At 39.4% G+C, this 16,774-nt stretch overlaps 1 protein-coding gene across 2 annotated transcripts in view; it reads right to left on the reverse strand.

Moving 5' to 3' along the window:
* OSBPL6 (oxysterol binding protein like 6) overlaps window positions 1–16,774 on the reverse strand; it is a 1,023,860-nt gene that overhangs the window by 129,935 nt on the left and 877,151 nt on the right. For both annotated transcript variants that reach the window (XM_044075314.1, XM_044075313.1), the window contains one exon: window positions 13,626–13,770. In XM_044075314.1, coding sequence (XP_043931249.1) covers window positions 13,626–13,770 — 145 coding nt within the window. The remainder of the gene's footprint in view (window positions 1–13,625; window positions 13,771–16,774) is intronic.

Below are 16,774 nucleotides of genomic sequence, written 5' to 3' on the forward strand. Positions count from 1 at the left end.
GGATGTCAGGTCACCACTTCTGAAGGGCTGGCAGACCTTCTGGTGAGGGAACAAGCCCTTAGCACTTTGCCTGAGGACATGAGGATCTGGTTAGCTGATAGACAATGTGCTACTTTGGATGAGTTGGGGAAGAAGGGAGACCTACACCTGGCCAGCAGGGCAGCCCTGCACAGGAAGGGGACCCCCAGTACTGCTCATGGGTCTAAAGGAACCCATGGTGGGCAGCACAGACTGCCCCAACAGAATCTGCCAGGAGCAGGGGAAGCCACTAGTCCAGGGACACATCCAGGACCTAGGGTGAAATGTTTTGAATGCAACCAGTGGGGCCATGTGGCATACAGATGTCCATGGAGACAAGGTGAGGAACCAAAGGTGAGGGAGCCAGTAAGTGGGAAAGACAAAATGCCAATAGTAGGTTGTCTTGAGACAACAGGGGTATGGAACTACCATCTTGCAGATATCCTGAGAGGGAAGGATTTGGATGATGCAGTACCATGTACTTATGCAGTTATACGCAGTGAGGCTAGGACACAAGCATGTGGGTCTGGTAGCCTGGGGGAGACCCAGACAGACTGCATACTTGCAGCCAGGACTGGTGAGGTGGTTACTTCAGGGAGGGAACTACTCTGTAGTAGTGAAACTAAATGTGAGCTACAGCTGCTTGTGGGTACTGATGTTCCCTTGGACAGGGTAACTGCAAAGGTAGAGGTGAGTAGTAGTACCCAGGCTGATAGTGAGGCACCACTGTCAGAGGATGCCAGACTTCCAGTGGAAGGGGAGCTGGGAAGGGTTACAAGGATAGAGTTGAGAAAGGCTCAGCTCTCAGACCCTACATTTCAAGGCCTGAAGCAGGTAGCTAGGAAGGCACCTGATTCTCAAGGGAAGGAGGAATCTATATACTGGGACAAAGGGTTACTACACAGAGAGTGGATCCCTGAGGGAGGGCTAGAAGGTGAGAGAGAAAAGCAGTTAGTAGCGCCTAGAGTCTACCATCTGGCGCTTCTAGCCATAGCCCATGATATTCCCTTTGCAGGTCATATGGGTATAAAACATACAAAGAGGCGTATTATGCAAAACTTCTATTAGCCTGGAATTTCCATAGATGTAACAGGGTACTGCAGGACCTGTGAGCAGTGCCAAAAGGTAGGCAAGGCAGGAAACAAGGTGAGAGCTCCTTTTATGCCTTTACCTGTGATTGAGGAGCCATTTCAGAGGGTAGCTATGGATATTGTGGGTCCTCTGAGTAACCCGAGTTCCACAGGGAAAAGGTATATCCTAGTGGTAGTGGATTATGCTACACGATACCCTGAGGCAATGGCTTTGTCTTCCATTGAGGCAGAGAAGGTGGCAAATGCTTTGTTAGAGATTTTCAGTAGGGTAGGTTTCCCAAAAGAAATACTGACTGACTGAGGTGCCAATTTCATATCAGACCTGCTGGCTTGTCTGTGGAAGTCCTGTGGGGTGAAGCACATGAAAATCACCCCCTACCATCCCCAGACTAATGGTCTTTTTGAGAGGTTAAACTCTACAATCAAGTCCATGCTATGGGCATTTGCAGATCAGTTTGAGAGGGAGTGGGACCAATATTTGCCCCATCTGTTTGCTTACAGAGAGGTTCCCCAGGAATCCACGGTTTTTTCACCCTTTGAGGTGCTGTATGGGCATAGGGTGAGGGAACCTTTAGATTTAATTCGAGATGAGTGGGTAGGTGAGTGTGAGTCTCACAAGGAGTATGTTGTGGCATATGTCCTAAACCTCAGGACAAGGCTCAGGGAACTCATGGTCTTGGCCCAGGAGAACCTGGCAGAAGCCCAACAACAGAAAAAATGTTTGGTATGACAGGAATGCTCGAGCTAGGGAATATGCTGTGGGGCAGCAGGTAATGGTTCTCGTTCCTGTCAGACACAACAAGCTGCAAGCAGCTTGGGAGGGACTCTACAAGGTGGTAAGAAAGGTAAGTGATGTTTACTACATGGTGGAAGTGCTAAGCAAATGGCAGGGGCACAGATTATACCATGTTAACATGCTGAAACCTTACCATGACAGGGAGGCCCTTGTGCTGAGTATTTGCAGTGGATTGCAGGAAGAGTCTGAGGGAGATCTGGTGACTGATCTCCTCAGTGAGGCTCGGGCTGACACCTCAGTGGAAGGGGTAGCAATGTCCCAGCAGCTATCTCCTACCCAGGTTTGAGAAATCCGAGCAGTGTTGCAGGAATTTGGGAACATGTTCACTGGGAAACCAGGGAGCACCCACCTGGTGCAGCAGCAGGTGGATACAGGACCCAAAAGGCCTATTAGGCAGGCCCCTTATAGGGTGCCTGATGGAGTCAAACAGACTTTGCGGGAAGAGGTACAGGAGATGTTGGAACTAGGGGTGATTCAAGAGTCCAACAGTCCCTGGGCCTCACCAGTAGTGCTGGTGCCAAAGAAGGATGGCAGCACCAGGTTCTGTGTGGATTACAGGAAATTAAATAGTCATACAGAGTACGATTCTTACCCCATGCCTAAGACAGATGAGGCCCTAGAGCAGCTGGGTGGGGCTAAGTATCTTACAGCCACTGATCTTACCAAGGGTTACTGGCAGGTGCCCTTGACTCTTAGTACTACAGAGAAGTCAGCCTTTGTGACTCCTTTTGGCTTGTATGAGTTCACAAAGATGCCCTTTGGGATGAAGAATGCCCCAGTGACTTTCCAGAGGCTGATGGATAATATCCTAGCAGGAGTAGGAGGGTTTTCCCTTGCTTACCTAGATGATATTGCCATCTACAGCCATTCCTGGCCAGAGCACCTTCAACATGTAAAGGAGGTGTTGGGCAGACTACAGAGGGCAGGGTTGACCATTAAGCTGAGCAAATGTCAGGTGGGTATGGCAGAGGTTTCCTAGCTAGGACATAGAGTGGGCAGTGGTAAGATAAGGCCAGAACCTGCCAAAGTGGAAGCTATTCAGTCATGGTCTGCACCTGTTACCAAAAGGCAGGTGAGGGCATTCTTAGGGACAGCAGGGCACTACAGAAAGTTCTTCCCTAGTTATAGTACCATAGCTGCTCCCCTCACAGGCCTGACACAGAAGAACAGGCCAGATAAGGTAGTGTGGACCCCAGCATGTGAGCAGGCATTTCAGAAGCTTAAAGAAGCTTTGGGAGGACCTCTTGTGTTAGCCAGTCCAGATTACAGCAAAGAATTTGTTGTGCAAGTGGATGCTTCGAACCATAGGGTAGAGGCTGTACTTAGCCAAATTTCTTCAAAGGGAGAAGAGCACCCAGTGGTTTATCTCAGTCGTAGGCTCCAACCCAGGGAGGAATGCTATGCAGCTGTAGAAAAGGAATGGCTAGCCATAGTGTGGGTATTGCAAAAACTTCAGCCTTATCTGTATGAAAGAAAATTCACTGTAAAGACAGATCACAACCCTCTAACATGGTTAAACAGAGCCAGTCAGCAAAATGCCAAGTTGCTAAGATGGAGCCTGGGGTTGCAAGCATATGATATGTCAGTGCAGCACCACAGTGGGAGTAGCAATGCCAATGCAGATGGGCTCTCAAGACAGGGAATGGGTTGAGGTACCCTCAGATAGACCTAACCCTCTCAAGCGGCGTTTCTCAAGGGTCACTTGAAAAACTAGCTTGAGTTCTCCAGGGGGGAAGAGATGTGAAGATTGGGGCAAGATGGGCGAAGGCTGCCAGCCTAGTCAAATAGAATTTGATACATAATTCTATCATTTGTATATATAAATGTAAAATACAGGCTTGTGTTCTTAAATGAAAGAAAACACTGTAAAATGTGAACTTCAAGATTGTTGCAACATTGCCATCTGCTGTAAGGAAAACCAAGCCAAGCATTTCAAATGTTCTTTGAAGTTACAATTATCTAAATGGTGGTGCCAAAGCGACTGGATGAACACATTCTTTCTATTGTCTTAACTTAATTAATGACTGCTGGAGTGTACATATGAAATGTCTTTTATTGTTGTAGTTTCCTGAGCAGGTGGTAGCTTGCTAAATAATGCAGTTTGTTGGCCTGAGAACTCCAGACTAAGTGTCAAAATGATGTAATGTGTATACTGGGAAAACCTACGTGTCAAAATGATGTAATTTGGGAGGGCCTTAGCAGAGTTGTTTGTTAGTGAGTTTAAAAACTATTGTTCAGTGAGAGACTGTAAGCATTTTTGTCTTGGATCATCAACCCCAGCACTGCTTATGCTCTATATGTCTGTAAGTAGGATTGTAGCACTGTGTTTTCTCTTAAGAATAGCTAAAGATTAGAAAGTTAGATTAAGTGTTTTTCTTTGACATCAGACCTGTCCTACTGTATTATTTTAAGTTTCTGTGTGATCTCTGAACTCTTAGACATCTCTGTTGTGTAGTAGTATTGTCTTGTGTTTTAAATTATTTATTATTAAATATTTTTAAAACCTTTACCTGTGGCTGGTTTGTGTAGAGATAAGTAGGCTACAGAGTACATTGCATATGTATACAGTTTATTGTAATAAGCCACTCTAATAAGCCTTAGACTGAATAGTCACATTACCAATTAGATAATAATATTGCACAGTAATAATTGGACACCCTTTTAAGGGCCTTTGGTAGCTGATAGTTATTAAGCTGGTGGTGGCAGTAATTACTACCATATAGTCTGGGTAAAGGGGCACAGCTAGAGAATCTGTGTCAGCCTTTCCCAGGAGTGTCTCTGAAGTTGTATAAATACTTATCTCAAAGTTTGGGTATGTGTCAGCTACCTGGGCAGGGACACGAAGCACTGGTTGGACAGAGAGGGTACTGGGGGTTAGCTTGCCAGCTAGGCTGAGATCTGGACCCTATAGCTGTGCCAGTAGGGAGTCTTATTGGGGACCTGGAGAGCAAGGGAGCAACCAGCCCCAGACTGACTGTGATCTCTGTGTGCACTTAAGGGAAATTGTACTTTACTGTGTGTATTTGTTATCCTTTCCTCTTCTATGAGATGACCTCCCTGGTGTTAGTGGTGAGGATTGAGGCTCCTTGATTGCTGGGTCAGGGCACGGTCATTACAATCTGTTTACAACTTCTTCAATTTTTTTCCAGCCTTTTGTTGTTTTAATTGATATACTCCATCAGTGTTTTGTTTATTTTAACCATGTCTGTGTGCAGTTGTCTTATGCTTTCCTCTTGGTTACTGGAAGTCATGTCTGGAGCTTGTACTGCTTTTTGCTGAACAGCTGCAGTACTTTTCCCAGTCACCGTTTTCTCCTCAACTTTTGTAGCTGATTTTCCTTCAGGTCTTCTGTATTTTTTTTTTCCTGGCATCTAGGTAGTGCACTTACTAGCCCATTACTGAAATTTAACCTGAAACACAAAATTCCACTGCCCTTTTTCTGATTTCACACTGGGAGAGCTAGAATTGTTACTCAATGTGCAGCCATCCTGGAAGTCCAATAACCTCTATTATTAAGAATGTTAAGTCAGGTAAATACATTATACAAAAATGCGAAGAATCCTTAAGTAAATCTGTGTGCATAAAAACAATTTAACCTCCTATCTAGATAGATTGCTAAAGGTTCGGTCTTAAACCTACCTGCATCCATAAAGGGTATAGAAGATCATTTATGTTTTTATGTACTTTTAGAATCGTAAATATACAAATAATGTTTGGCTTTTTCAACTTTCAAAATCTTATAAAGTTCTGGAGTAATATCACATTGCATCAACCAATCATGTAAAACTAAATCAATGTGTCTGTATACAATGTTGATTTCATGAAGTTGTCTAATACTATATAAATTATGTATCATAGTCATTTAGGAGAGAAAACATTTTATTATTATAGTTCTCATAATCCTCCCTCTTTATCATGTTTAAAGAAACACTTTTGTCCACTACTAGTTAATTTTTCAAGCAGTGCTACGTCAAACTTTTGATAAATTAAAGTAAGATAAACTAAGAGCTTTTCTCCATGGAAAATCAAGTATTCACTCATACTGCCCATCTGAATGGATATTACTGAATTAAAAAATAGTTTTATACTGGATAAACGAAAGATAATACATTCTTTTTTGTTTATTTTTGTTATAAATTCTATTTTGTTTGATATTTTAAAGAGATACAGCAGTCCATTTGCTGGATTTTTACTGGAAATATAATGGAAATGCAGTCTTTTGTTTTGGAGTCCCTTTTATAGTTTACATCTGAACTTCCATTTCTTCATAGGCAATATTAATTCTAGTATGTTTTTGATCTTAGCCTTTTGATTGTCCTATGAGTTATGGTGCATCAAAAACATAATGGAAATTTAGCTTGATTTAGTTCATTTACATGTAGGTGATTTTATTTTTTTTAACTTAGGAACACTTATGCTTCAAAGGGATTTGACTTCTGCATTTCTGTTTGTATATTTTACCTTGCATTATTTAAATATTTTAAATGTTTTAATTGCTCTTTCCATGTTACCGAACTGCTGTTTAGGGATTACCATATTTTATCCAATTAGAGAACAGACTGTGATTCACACCTGTGTCAGTATTTCAGTAGAATTTATACATTTATACATGATTTAATTGCAGTAGTACATTACTGACTTTAACAGACACTATGATCTGTTTAAGCAATAACCAATGACGTGGTGTGGTATATTGAAGATTTATCCATGGTTGGTGTGGTTTAATCATGAGGGCAAAGCCTGAGTGATTAAATAAAGCCAATCATGGGTAAATCTTCAATATACCACAACCACGGAGTCAGTTATTGCTATTATACAATGACATTATTTAAGAAAAAAAAACAAAACTTAACCTTTCTTAAATAATGTCTTTATATAACGGCGCATTACTGTTCTTCCACCAGTGGTGGTATACTGCTTCCTTGTGTTGATGCACTGCGCATCCATATGGGACTTGCGTTCCCATGCATACTCAGTACATCAATGCTTTGAAACGGAATCAGCGGAGAAAAGAAAGTCTCCATTGCTCCGTTTTTTGGGTTTTTTGTTTTTATTAAAAAAAAAAAGTTTTGGACACTTTATACCAACGGAAACAAGTTCGGGCGAATGGACATTTTTCCGTTGGTATACTGTGGGATTTACAATGGGCATGCTGGTCAATCAGCGTGCACATTTTGGAATATTAATGGGGGGGTCATTGTATAATTAAGTTTTGCACAGTGGAAAGAATCAAAGATAGGTTTGAAACTGTATAACTTAGTGTATTTATGATTCCAAACCACACTGGTTAAGTAGAAACAGGATCACCAGGAACTTCTTAAACAGGAAAATTCTAAAAATGTTTAGCTGAACGATAGGAAATTTAGTGTTTGTCAGTGGCCAGTTGACTGATGCTCAGAATGCAATCACTGGAATGTCACCAGTGTCTTATCCATTAAGCAGATGATCAAGAAGGTGAATGTTGCATTTTATTATTTTCTTCATCTTGTCTGAGTTAAACAAGGTGAGTATTGTGTTTTTAATAGTTTCTCCTTCTTCCCCAAGCTTGTGCAATACAGAGAGAGAGAGAGAGAGAGACAGTTTGGAGTTTGAGTGGGGGGGGGGGGCATGTCCACCTTGAGAGAACCAGAAAGGGGCTTGCCCTTGCAAAAAAAAAAAAAAAAAGTGTTTTTGTGTTTTGTGACCTTGAAAGTATTATTTGTCTAGGTTTACTGGCAGAGTCTGACTATGTTTGACAAAACCTCCTTTCAGTGGTATCCTGGGGAGAAAATCTTCATATACATATAACAGATATCAGCATATTTTAACAAAAAAGCTTTGCTTTGATATACATAGTACTGGGGAGAAAAGCTCCATATACAAAATCATTTATGAATATATTTCTAAATATGCGTGTTGATGTCCATTGATTTACATAGTAGAACATACTTAGTATATTGATAGGGTCATAGGTGAGTACTAGGCTAACAACTACAAGGGCCTTAAGGGCCTTTTCAAGCATACCCATGAATCCCAAATCTCTGACAAGTTCTGGTACCCTTGATAAGTGTAAGCAGAGGCTTAGGAGGTGAAACACTTACAAGCAGGGGCCTGGGAGATGAACCATTTACAGGCTGCCTGTATCAATTAGCGATATAGGTGCTAAACCAGGGATAAATTTCCTGTTCACCATCCAATTGCCCAAGCTGTACTTGAATTGAGTTAGGGAGGAACTCTGCTTCACATGGATGGGGAGCCTATTCCAGAGAAGGGGTAGTCTCTGGGATATATATCTGTCTCTCCAGCAGGTCCTATGAATATCACAGGCAAGGTTTAAGTCTATGGAATGGGTAATTCTAGTACTGTTTGTTTTGCACATATGCAGGAGGTCCACCACTGAGGAGTCTAACAGTGCCCTGTATACCAGGCATAGATCTTCTCTTAACAATCTGCAGGAGACAGAATACGGGGATGCAGCCTTGATGCAGTCTGCATAGGACATGTTACTTATTCCCTGTACTATTTTACTGAGGAACTTCTGTGGACATTCAAATTGTTGAATATTCCTAGTTAAGTATATACCAAATGGGGCACTGTACTCAATGAGAAGTCTGATGAATTCTGAATATAGTGGAACAATTACTTCTTTGGACCTAGTTGCCATACCTTTGTTTATATGTTGCACAACATAGAATGATTTCCTCACTACTGTAGACACATGATGGTCAAAGGCTAGATTACTACCTATGTGTCCCCCCAAGTCCAATCCTAGGAGTGTTGTCAATATGATAGCTTCCAGGGGTGGATGACTTCCTGAAGGATACTATTATGTATTTCTTGGCATTTAGTTTTAGTCCAGGTCTTTGGCACCAGTTGTTTGTCTGTGTCAGCCCTTCCTGGAGAACTTTTGGGTCAGTGGGTGATTCAATGACAGCTCCTAATTTGCAATCATCTGCAAATTTAGTCGGCCAGAGGTCAGTGACATTGGTCTTGACTTCAAAGAAGTAGACACCAAAAAAGAGTGGTCTCAGGACTAATCCCTGAGGGATTCCACTTATGACTGGCCTTTTTGTAGAGGTGGACTCCCCAATTCTAACTTCCTGGGTCCTGTATGTGAGCTAGGTGTCTATTCACCAGGTGACATAAGGGTTTGTACCTAGCCTCTTAAGTTTGTTAACAATGCCTGAGTTGGGGATTGTGTCAAATGTCTTGGCCAAGTAAAGGTAGGCAGTGTGAACTGTTTTGCCTTCATCCATTGCTTTCCTGACCTTCTGAAAGACATCCACCAGGTTGAGTTGGCATGACCTGCTCTTGATGAAGCCAAATTGGGTTGGGTCCAGTGTCTGGAGGTTTCCTATGTCATTACTGATCATTTCCATGATAATTCTTTCACTGGCTTTGCATATGACACCAGTGAGACTTATGGGTCTGTAGTTTCCAGGGTCTGTAGGTGGCTCACCTTTGTACAAAGGGATGACCGTTGCTATTCTCAATTCATGAGGCTGAAGCCCATTTGGAGTCTAAGTTACAATAGTAATTCCAGATGGCCTGACAGATCATTTTCATGCTATACAGAAGGCATTCTGGGATACTGTCTGCGCCCATTGATGCAGTGTTCTTGGCCTTAGAGAAAGCATTATGGACCTGTTCCCTAGTGATAGTAGGAGGAGTTATATTTTATGGCATTTCCTGAGGAAGGTTGATGAGGGGAGAGAGGAGAAAGGAGTCAAATTTGTCAGCCAGTAGGTTTGCTATATCTTCTGGCTCAGTATAGGTGACTCCATTTACAATCAGCTCTGCACACAATTGTGTTTTCCCTTTGAGGTTGTAGACATAACTAAAGAATGCCTTGTGGTTGTCCTTGGCCAGGGAGGCCAAACTTACCTCAAATTTGGCTTTGGTAGACTTCATTTGTGATCTGAGTTGTTTGTTTAGTTTGATAAAACTGCTTTTATCCTGCTGGGTGTTGCACCTCCTAATATTTGCCATGATTTTCTTCCTTCTGTTATACAGCCTACTGATGCTGTATTTTCACCAGGGTGGTTTGTTTTTTGAGTTAGTTCAGTACTTATTTGTGGTGTGTACAGCTGTCTCTATGCAGCTATTGACCTGTTTGTATAGAGATTCTGTGAATAGTTCTGCATAGGCAGTTGTGTTCTCATGGTTTATGAAGGCTTGAAATTGTGCCAGGTTATCATTTAATAGTAGAAAGATAACCTTAGAGTAGTTCCTGAATATTCCAGGGTTATCTGGGGTTCCTGATTTTATTTTTACTTCAAAGGAGACCATTTTGTGATCTGACCTTCTAAGAGAAGACATTACACTAGGTGGTATGCAGCACTCTCCCATATTAGCGAGGACCAGATCCAGTATGGTTGCAGCCCTTGTTGGTATACTGGCAATCTGGTCCAGGGAGTTTATGTTTACAAAAAACAGGCATCTCTGTGCCTGTATATTTGGTGTCATATGTGATTCCCAGTTAATAGTGGGGTAATTAAAGTCGCCAATAAATATGGTATTGGATTGGATGTTAAGTGTTTCCAATATGTTTAAATACATTGTATGGGTTTCATGGGTCATAGAGAGGGCCCTATAGCTTGCAAGAAAGTTGTATTCGATTTTGCCTATGGTGATTTGAACATTGAGAAGCTCAAATGCATTGTCCTGATTGACCATACCTGGATGTAAATTGAGAAACCTCCACCTTTACTCCCTGTCTGTGTAGTAGCTGGTCTAGATGTGTGGAAGGCATTATAACCTTGCACTGTTGTTGTGCACTCCATGGCTTTAACCCATGTCTCAGTCACCCCACAGACATCAGCATTCTCTAGAGTGAAGAGAGCTTCTAGAGAGTGGATTTTTTGTTTATCCTCCTAGCATTGAGCAGTAACACCTTTACATTTTCTTGGTTTTGATTCACTATGTTGAAAGTACTTTCAGTCTGGCATTGCCTAAAAAAGGCACTATGGGGAGGACAATGTTTTAGTTAATATTGAAAAACTTAGAGGGGAGAAGTACAGACCATCCCTGGCAAAACAGCATGGTCTGTTGACCATCTCTTTCCATGCTGACAAATATTGTACTCCCTTACAATGACATCAGAAATAAAGTCAATCATTAAAGTCAGTTATCTTTTGTTTATATTGTGGCACCATCCTTGAAGAAGGTAAAATGCTGCTCACAGCTAGGCTCATACTAGCCTGGGACACATATTCCGAAAGCTCCATGATGTCTCTCATCATATAGTCTAGGGAGGTATATCTCAGGTCATTTACACCCACATGGACTATGACTGAGTCCTACTGGTACTTCTGGTCCAGTGACCTGAGTGCATGCATAATGTGGCAGATCCTGGCCCCTAATAAGCAACTGACTGTGACTTTCTCCTTAGCCTGGTGAGATGGACATCAGTGTGGCTCACAGTGGAGTCTCCAATGACTAGAATGTTGGATTCTGTGGAGGCTTGCCTTATGAGCTTAGAAGTACAGGCTCCATGAGATATGACTATATGTATTAATGTGGGTGTTCTTTTGAAAGAGTGCATTCAGGGTTGCTGAGGGTGTTTTTTATGTGTAGTCTGTCTAGGAGGTCATTGGGTTTAGGAAGGTAATTTTCCATGATGATTCATTTTTTAATTACTTCACACAGTCAGTTTCAGTGGCACAAGAGGTAGCACACTTGCCACTGGTGCAGAAGGCTGTGGCTTCTATTCCCACATCAGGTAAATTGATTGGTTAAGGGGGGGGGAGCTGTACTCCTGTGTGTACCATCCTTTGGATGAGATATTACACCAAGGTCCCATCTACTTGAGTTGTGAGTAGCTCAGGTAGATGTAAAAGATCCCATGGCACCTATTAAAAAAGCAGGGGAAGTTCTCTGATGCCCTGGCCAAATTTCCCTTAGTTGTATAAACACAGGAAGGACTAATGAAGGGGGCCATATTCGGTAATGACACCAAATATAAAAATGCAGAAGATGACTCTGGGCACATACAGAAAAAGAAAATGTTGGCAGTTAAGGAAACAGTAAGGTGATATTAACAGGTAGATAGACAGAAAGTAGATGAAACAAGTGGGAGGTAAAATAGAGGTTGATACAGATATAAAAAATAAGGTACAGATATAAAAAATAAGTTACAGATCTTATACTAGATTAACTAAGATAAACAGTGGACTTAAAAACACAGTCTTAAAAATAAAATGAGGTATAAAATTATAAAAGTTAACCATAGTCTAAAAGAAAGCAACAAATGAATAATATTATTTCACCCCCCCCATGAGACAGAGAGAGAGAGAGAGAGAGAGAGAAATTGCAGCTACATATCCCACAGTTTTTCACTGTATTTGCCAGATTTTTAGCTTGAGTTAACACATTAATATCATATATAATTTGCAGTGAAATTTATGGCTTGACTGAGGCACCAGCAAATCTACACTCGATGTATCACACTCAGATGTCTAAGTTGTATCCATCCTTGAGATTCTTTGAACATCCCAGCCATGCAGTTGAACTGACCAATGAAGTGAATGCAAATTATGGCTGCAGCATGTGTTTTGTACTACCAACTGTAAAAATGTATACATGGACACCAGACACCAGTGCATATGAGTGTCACTCAAGCCTGCACAGAAACAGTGATATACATCAGAAATTGCCAGTGTGCACACCATAGTTACTTTCATTTACAAACCCTGTATCTCTATAGCCATCATGAGGAACACCCATAAAACTACCCACATGCATAGTTCACTGGCGTTATAGTACCAAAATAAATTCAGCTTTCATTTCAGAATTCTCTCTCACTCTTGAATAATATACAAAATTCTTTGTGGAGTTTTGTGTAGACCACAATGTGTTTATGAATTTTTGTTTTAATAAGATACTTCTACAATATAATAAAAATTATTTTTGCAATAATTTCTTTTAAAAATGCAGACAAAAAAATCACAGAGTAGTGTACCCTAAGGGGCACTGCATACAATTTTACAGAAAAGCAATCTGTGATGTGTCATGAAAGACCTGCAATGTGAAACCTATGGTTTTCATACAAAAATATTAACAAAAAGTCAGTTGTAGCTTGTTTGGCAGCAGTGTGCTAGTGTTAAATATGATGGTTATCATGCTTTGCAATAGTAACATTAACCATGCATGTTTAATTTTGCTAACTCTTTTCTGAGAAGTAATTATTTCTAGATATGTGGGACAATTTATAAATGGTGATCAGGTGGAAAATAGGAAGCAAAATTATATAAAGTAAAAATGAAAAAGCAGCAAACCAAAGACCAGGAAGGAACCGGACCACAAAACTTATAAGCTTTCATTCTTTAATAAATATTAAAAGAACAAACGCGTATAAGTTTTGTGGTCCGGTATTAAATGAATGAATGCTTATAGGTTTTGTGGTCCGGTTTCTTCCTGGTCTTTGGTTTGCTGCTTTTTCATTTTTACTTTGTTCTTTGGAGTTGTTTAGCAGTTATTGGCAAAATTGCATAAACATACACTGTTTGCTTTGCCATTAGAAACTATGCCACTTAGCACAAGTAAGAAGCTGTTCAGCAAGCTGCTACTGGCTTTTCACAAGTGTTTTTGTAGAAAGATGTAACTTCACACTCTAGGACTTCTGCAACCTTGTTAGATATTCTTTGCATTGAAAAATGGGTTGGTGTTCCTTGCAACACAGTATTTCTTTAGACTCAGACAAATAAAGTTAATAATTGGCATGCATTTGTCAAAGTTCTTACCTGGCCGCCATATACATTTAGCAGAAGGTGGAACTCCGCAGTATAGACCTTCTTGCCACTTCCCAAAGAGGCGATGCACCACTTTCCCTTCTTGATCCATTACAAAGCCTTGAACTTCATTAATGTTTGAGCTCCAATAATTTCCCTGCAGTGATATCAAGTAAAATGTGATATCTGTTAATCTTTTTAACTATGCAGAACAATAGTTAGTGGCAAAGTAATAACATTAGAGTTCTAGTGAAAGAATGTCTCTGTTAAAGCAGGAAAAAAGCAGAAAAGAAACAAGAAGGCATCTTTAGCCTTATATGGGCCAAGTGTTTCTTTTCTCTAGACATAAGACATACAATACAAAGGTATTATGGTGCATACCATCTGAGCTGTATAAACATCCTCAGATGTTATCTTATCATTCTAGTCTAAATGGTTATAGCTCATATGTATTTCAGAGCTCTGAAGACAAAGAATTTTAATTATGGTCCAGGTATTAAAATCATGTTATTAAAATAAAACCTGCAGAGATAAATCACCCTCATCAGTTGATGGATGGCCATGGATAATTTTGCTTCTTAGTTACTGATAGAAGAAGCACAATGTGGGAAAGTAATAAGATTTATTTATTCTTTGTTGACTGGGATAGTCCCAGTAGGCTAGCAGCCTCTTTTCAGGGGAGCAGAGATGTTGTTTCAAAAAGATCTATTCATTGAAATGGAGAAGCCGGTCAAAGAAGAATGTATAGTTACAACCCTTCAATCGGGTACGGGATGATTTATTAAAAGACTTAATCGAGCAGAGTGAGCCAGAAAATGAAGTATCATGAGGAGATATTACGGAAATAATACAGGAAGAGGAAGCAGAAATGCCCTTGAAAGAGGACAGTACACATATAAAGAAAATGAGTGCTGAACCAGCTGCAACTAGTCATAGAGGATGGAAAGAAAAGAAGAAAGAGGGCATTTAAAAAAGAAAATATGTAGTTAAAGTAGAAAGTAAATGAAGTTAGGAGTTGAACAGATATGAGGGATGGGACACAGTAATTCTACCTTTGGGTGTGAAAACACAAGAAGTAACAGCTTTCATTTTGATTTACAGAGACATTTTGTGACATTTTTTGAGACTGCACAAGACATGAGAAAGTGTTTGGGTGAGCATGAAAAATGACAGAATGACGATCCATGGAATGAGTATGTGATTAAAGCATATTTTCGAGAAACAAAAAAGAAAGTACACATACAGTTTTGAACAAAGGTAGAAAGGGAGACATTAAAAGGAGATTTAAAAATATTCAAACACAAAAAAGTAACACAAGTGCGCATGAACAAAAGATTCAACATCTCAGATCCCTTATAAACATTTTATTTCATTCAAGAAAGCAAGGTTAAAACTATACTGAGTGTTTTCGTCCTAATAAACTCTTTTGTTCCTGTCCACTAGCATTACTTAATTGTGTTTCAGTTGTTTTTGCAACATTACACTTGGTTTTATCATTTAAAAACATATTATAAAGAGGTAATGGACATTTTAAAAGTCTTTGATAATATGGGTTTATGGACCGGGGTTTGGGATTGTAATGCTGTTTTAAAAATGGAAATGGATAAAACAGTGTATATTCCGAGTATTTTAAATGCTGAAGGTAACAAGAGTGTTGTAAAATATTGGAGACAACCAAAAATGTATTTTTTTTGTGGGAAAGAAGGACATTTGCCGAATAATTTTGATAAAATAAAAATGTCATATGTGGGAAAACAGGATATGATGCAATGAAACGTGAACTTGAATGTTACAAATGCAAAAATTGACATACATGGATTGAATATAAAGAAAAAGAAAATGAAACAAATACTGAAAATAAAGAAAATGAAGAACAGATAGAAATAAATGAAACTTTAAAAATGAAAGGAGATACAGTAAAACAAAAGAAGAAGTAGAAAAAGAATCGGAAGTTAGGGATAAAGAAGACATTAGCTGGAAAGTGGTAAGAGGGAAAAATTCTGTTGGTAAAAGACTAAAAGACAGAAAAAGAATATTTAAAGGTATTAATATAAAAGAAAAGAAGGAAATAAATGGATGACAAGTATTAAATAAAAATATAGTAAAAGAGAAAGTAGTACAAGAAGAAAATGATATACTTTAAATTAAGGAACAGAAAAAGGAATAATTTCAAAAAATGTTTCAGTTAATGCAAACAGTATGAAAAATATAATAAGAAGGATAGAAATTTTAGAATACATGTGATCTAGATATTATTTTGGAGGGGTCTATATGACGCTATTGAATGGACTAAATAGCGAATGCTATTTAGCTGATCCGATACTGTCGAAATGGCAAAATAGCGAAGTCACAGAACATCGAATTTTTTTCCCAGGGACAAAATTCGGTGGGCTGTCTTCGGGACTTTTCCCATTTCCTCCACTATGGTGCGATTTTGCAGTTGATATATTTAAGTAGGAGGGGTGTGGGGGGCACAGCCCCCCACTTAAATTTGTGTTTAAGATTATTTATTTATTTATTTTATGGAGCAGCAAATTTTTTCCCTGGGAAAAAATTTGCTGTTCCTTTTGTTCGATATTTTGTTGTTTCGATATTATCGGTACGATGAAATAGCATTCGCTATTTACATTGTACAATAATATGATATAGACGCATTTTGGAGAATATAAGATTTCTAACATATGAAGAAAGATTATAGACAGAAAAAATATGGGATGGAAAGATTGGATGGAATATGAGAAATGAACACTGTTCAGGAATAGCAGTATTATGGTGAAGAGTTGAGAAGATCTTAGACATTGTATTAGCTAGAATGGGAAGATTAACACTTGTAGATTTAAGATGGCAAGCAAGGATTTATAGAATTATGGCTATTTATGCTTATGTGATTTGAAAGAAAGGGAGAATCTATTTCAAAGGATATTACATTATGTAGTTGTAAATATGCATATTATAATAACAGGAGATTTTAACTGTGAATTAAGGGGACTAAAAAGAAAAGAGGAAAAGATGTAAGCAACATTACAAAAGTTATGAAATGTGGGGAATTGGTTATATTGAATAGAAAATCATGGACAAATAATAGGGGTATATTAAAATATGAAACTGATTACCTTATATAGCAGCAGCAGATGAAGAAGTTATTGCAACAGTTTTTTTTC

Source organism: Protopterus annectens, chromosome 6.part0 (assembly GCF_019279795.1).
Source record: "Protopterus annectens isolate FY-2018-M chromosome 6.part0, PAN1.0, whole genome shotgun sequence".
In the NCBI taxonomy this organism is placed as follows: Eukaryota; Metazoa; Chordata; order Ceratodontiformes; family Protopteridae; genus Protopterus; species Protopterus annectens.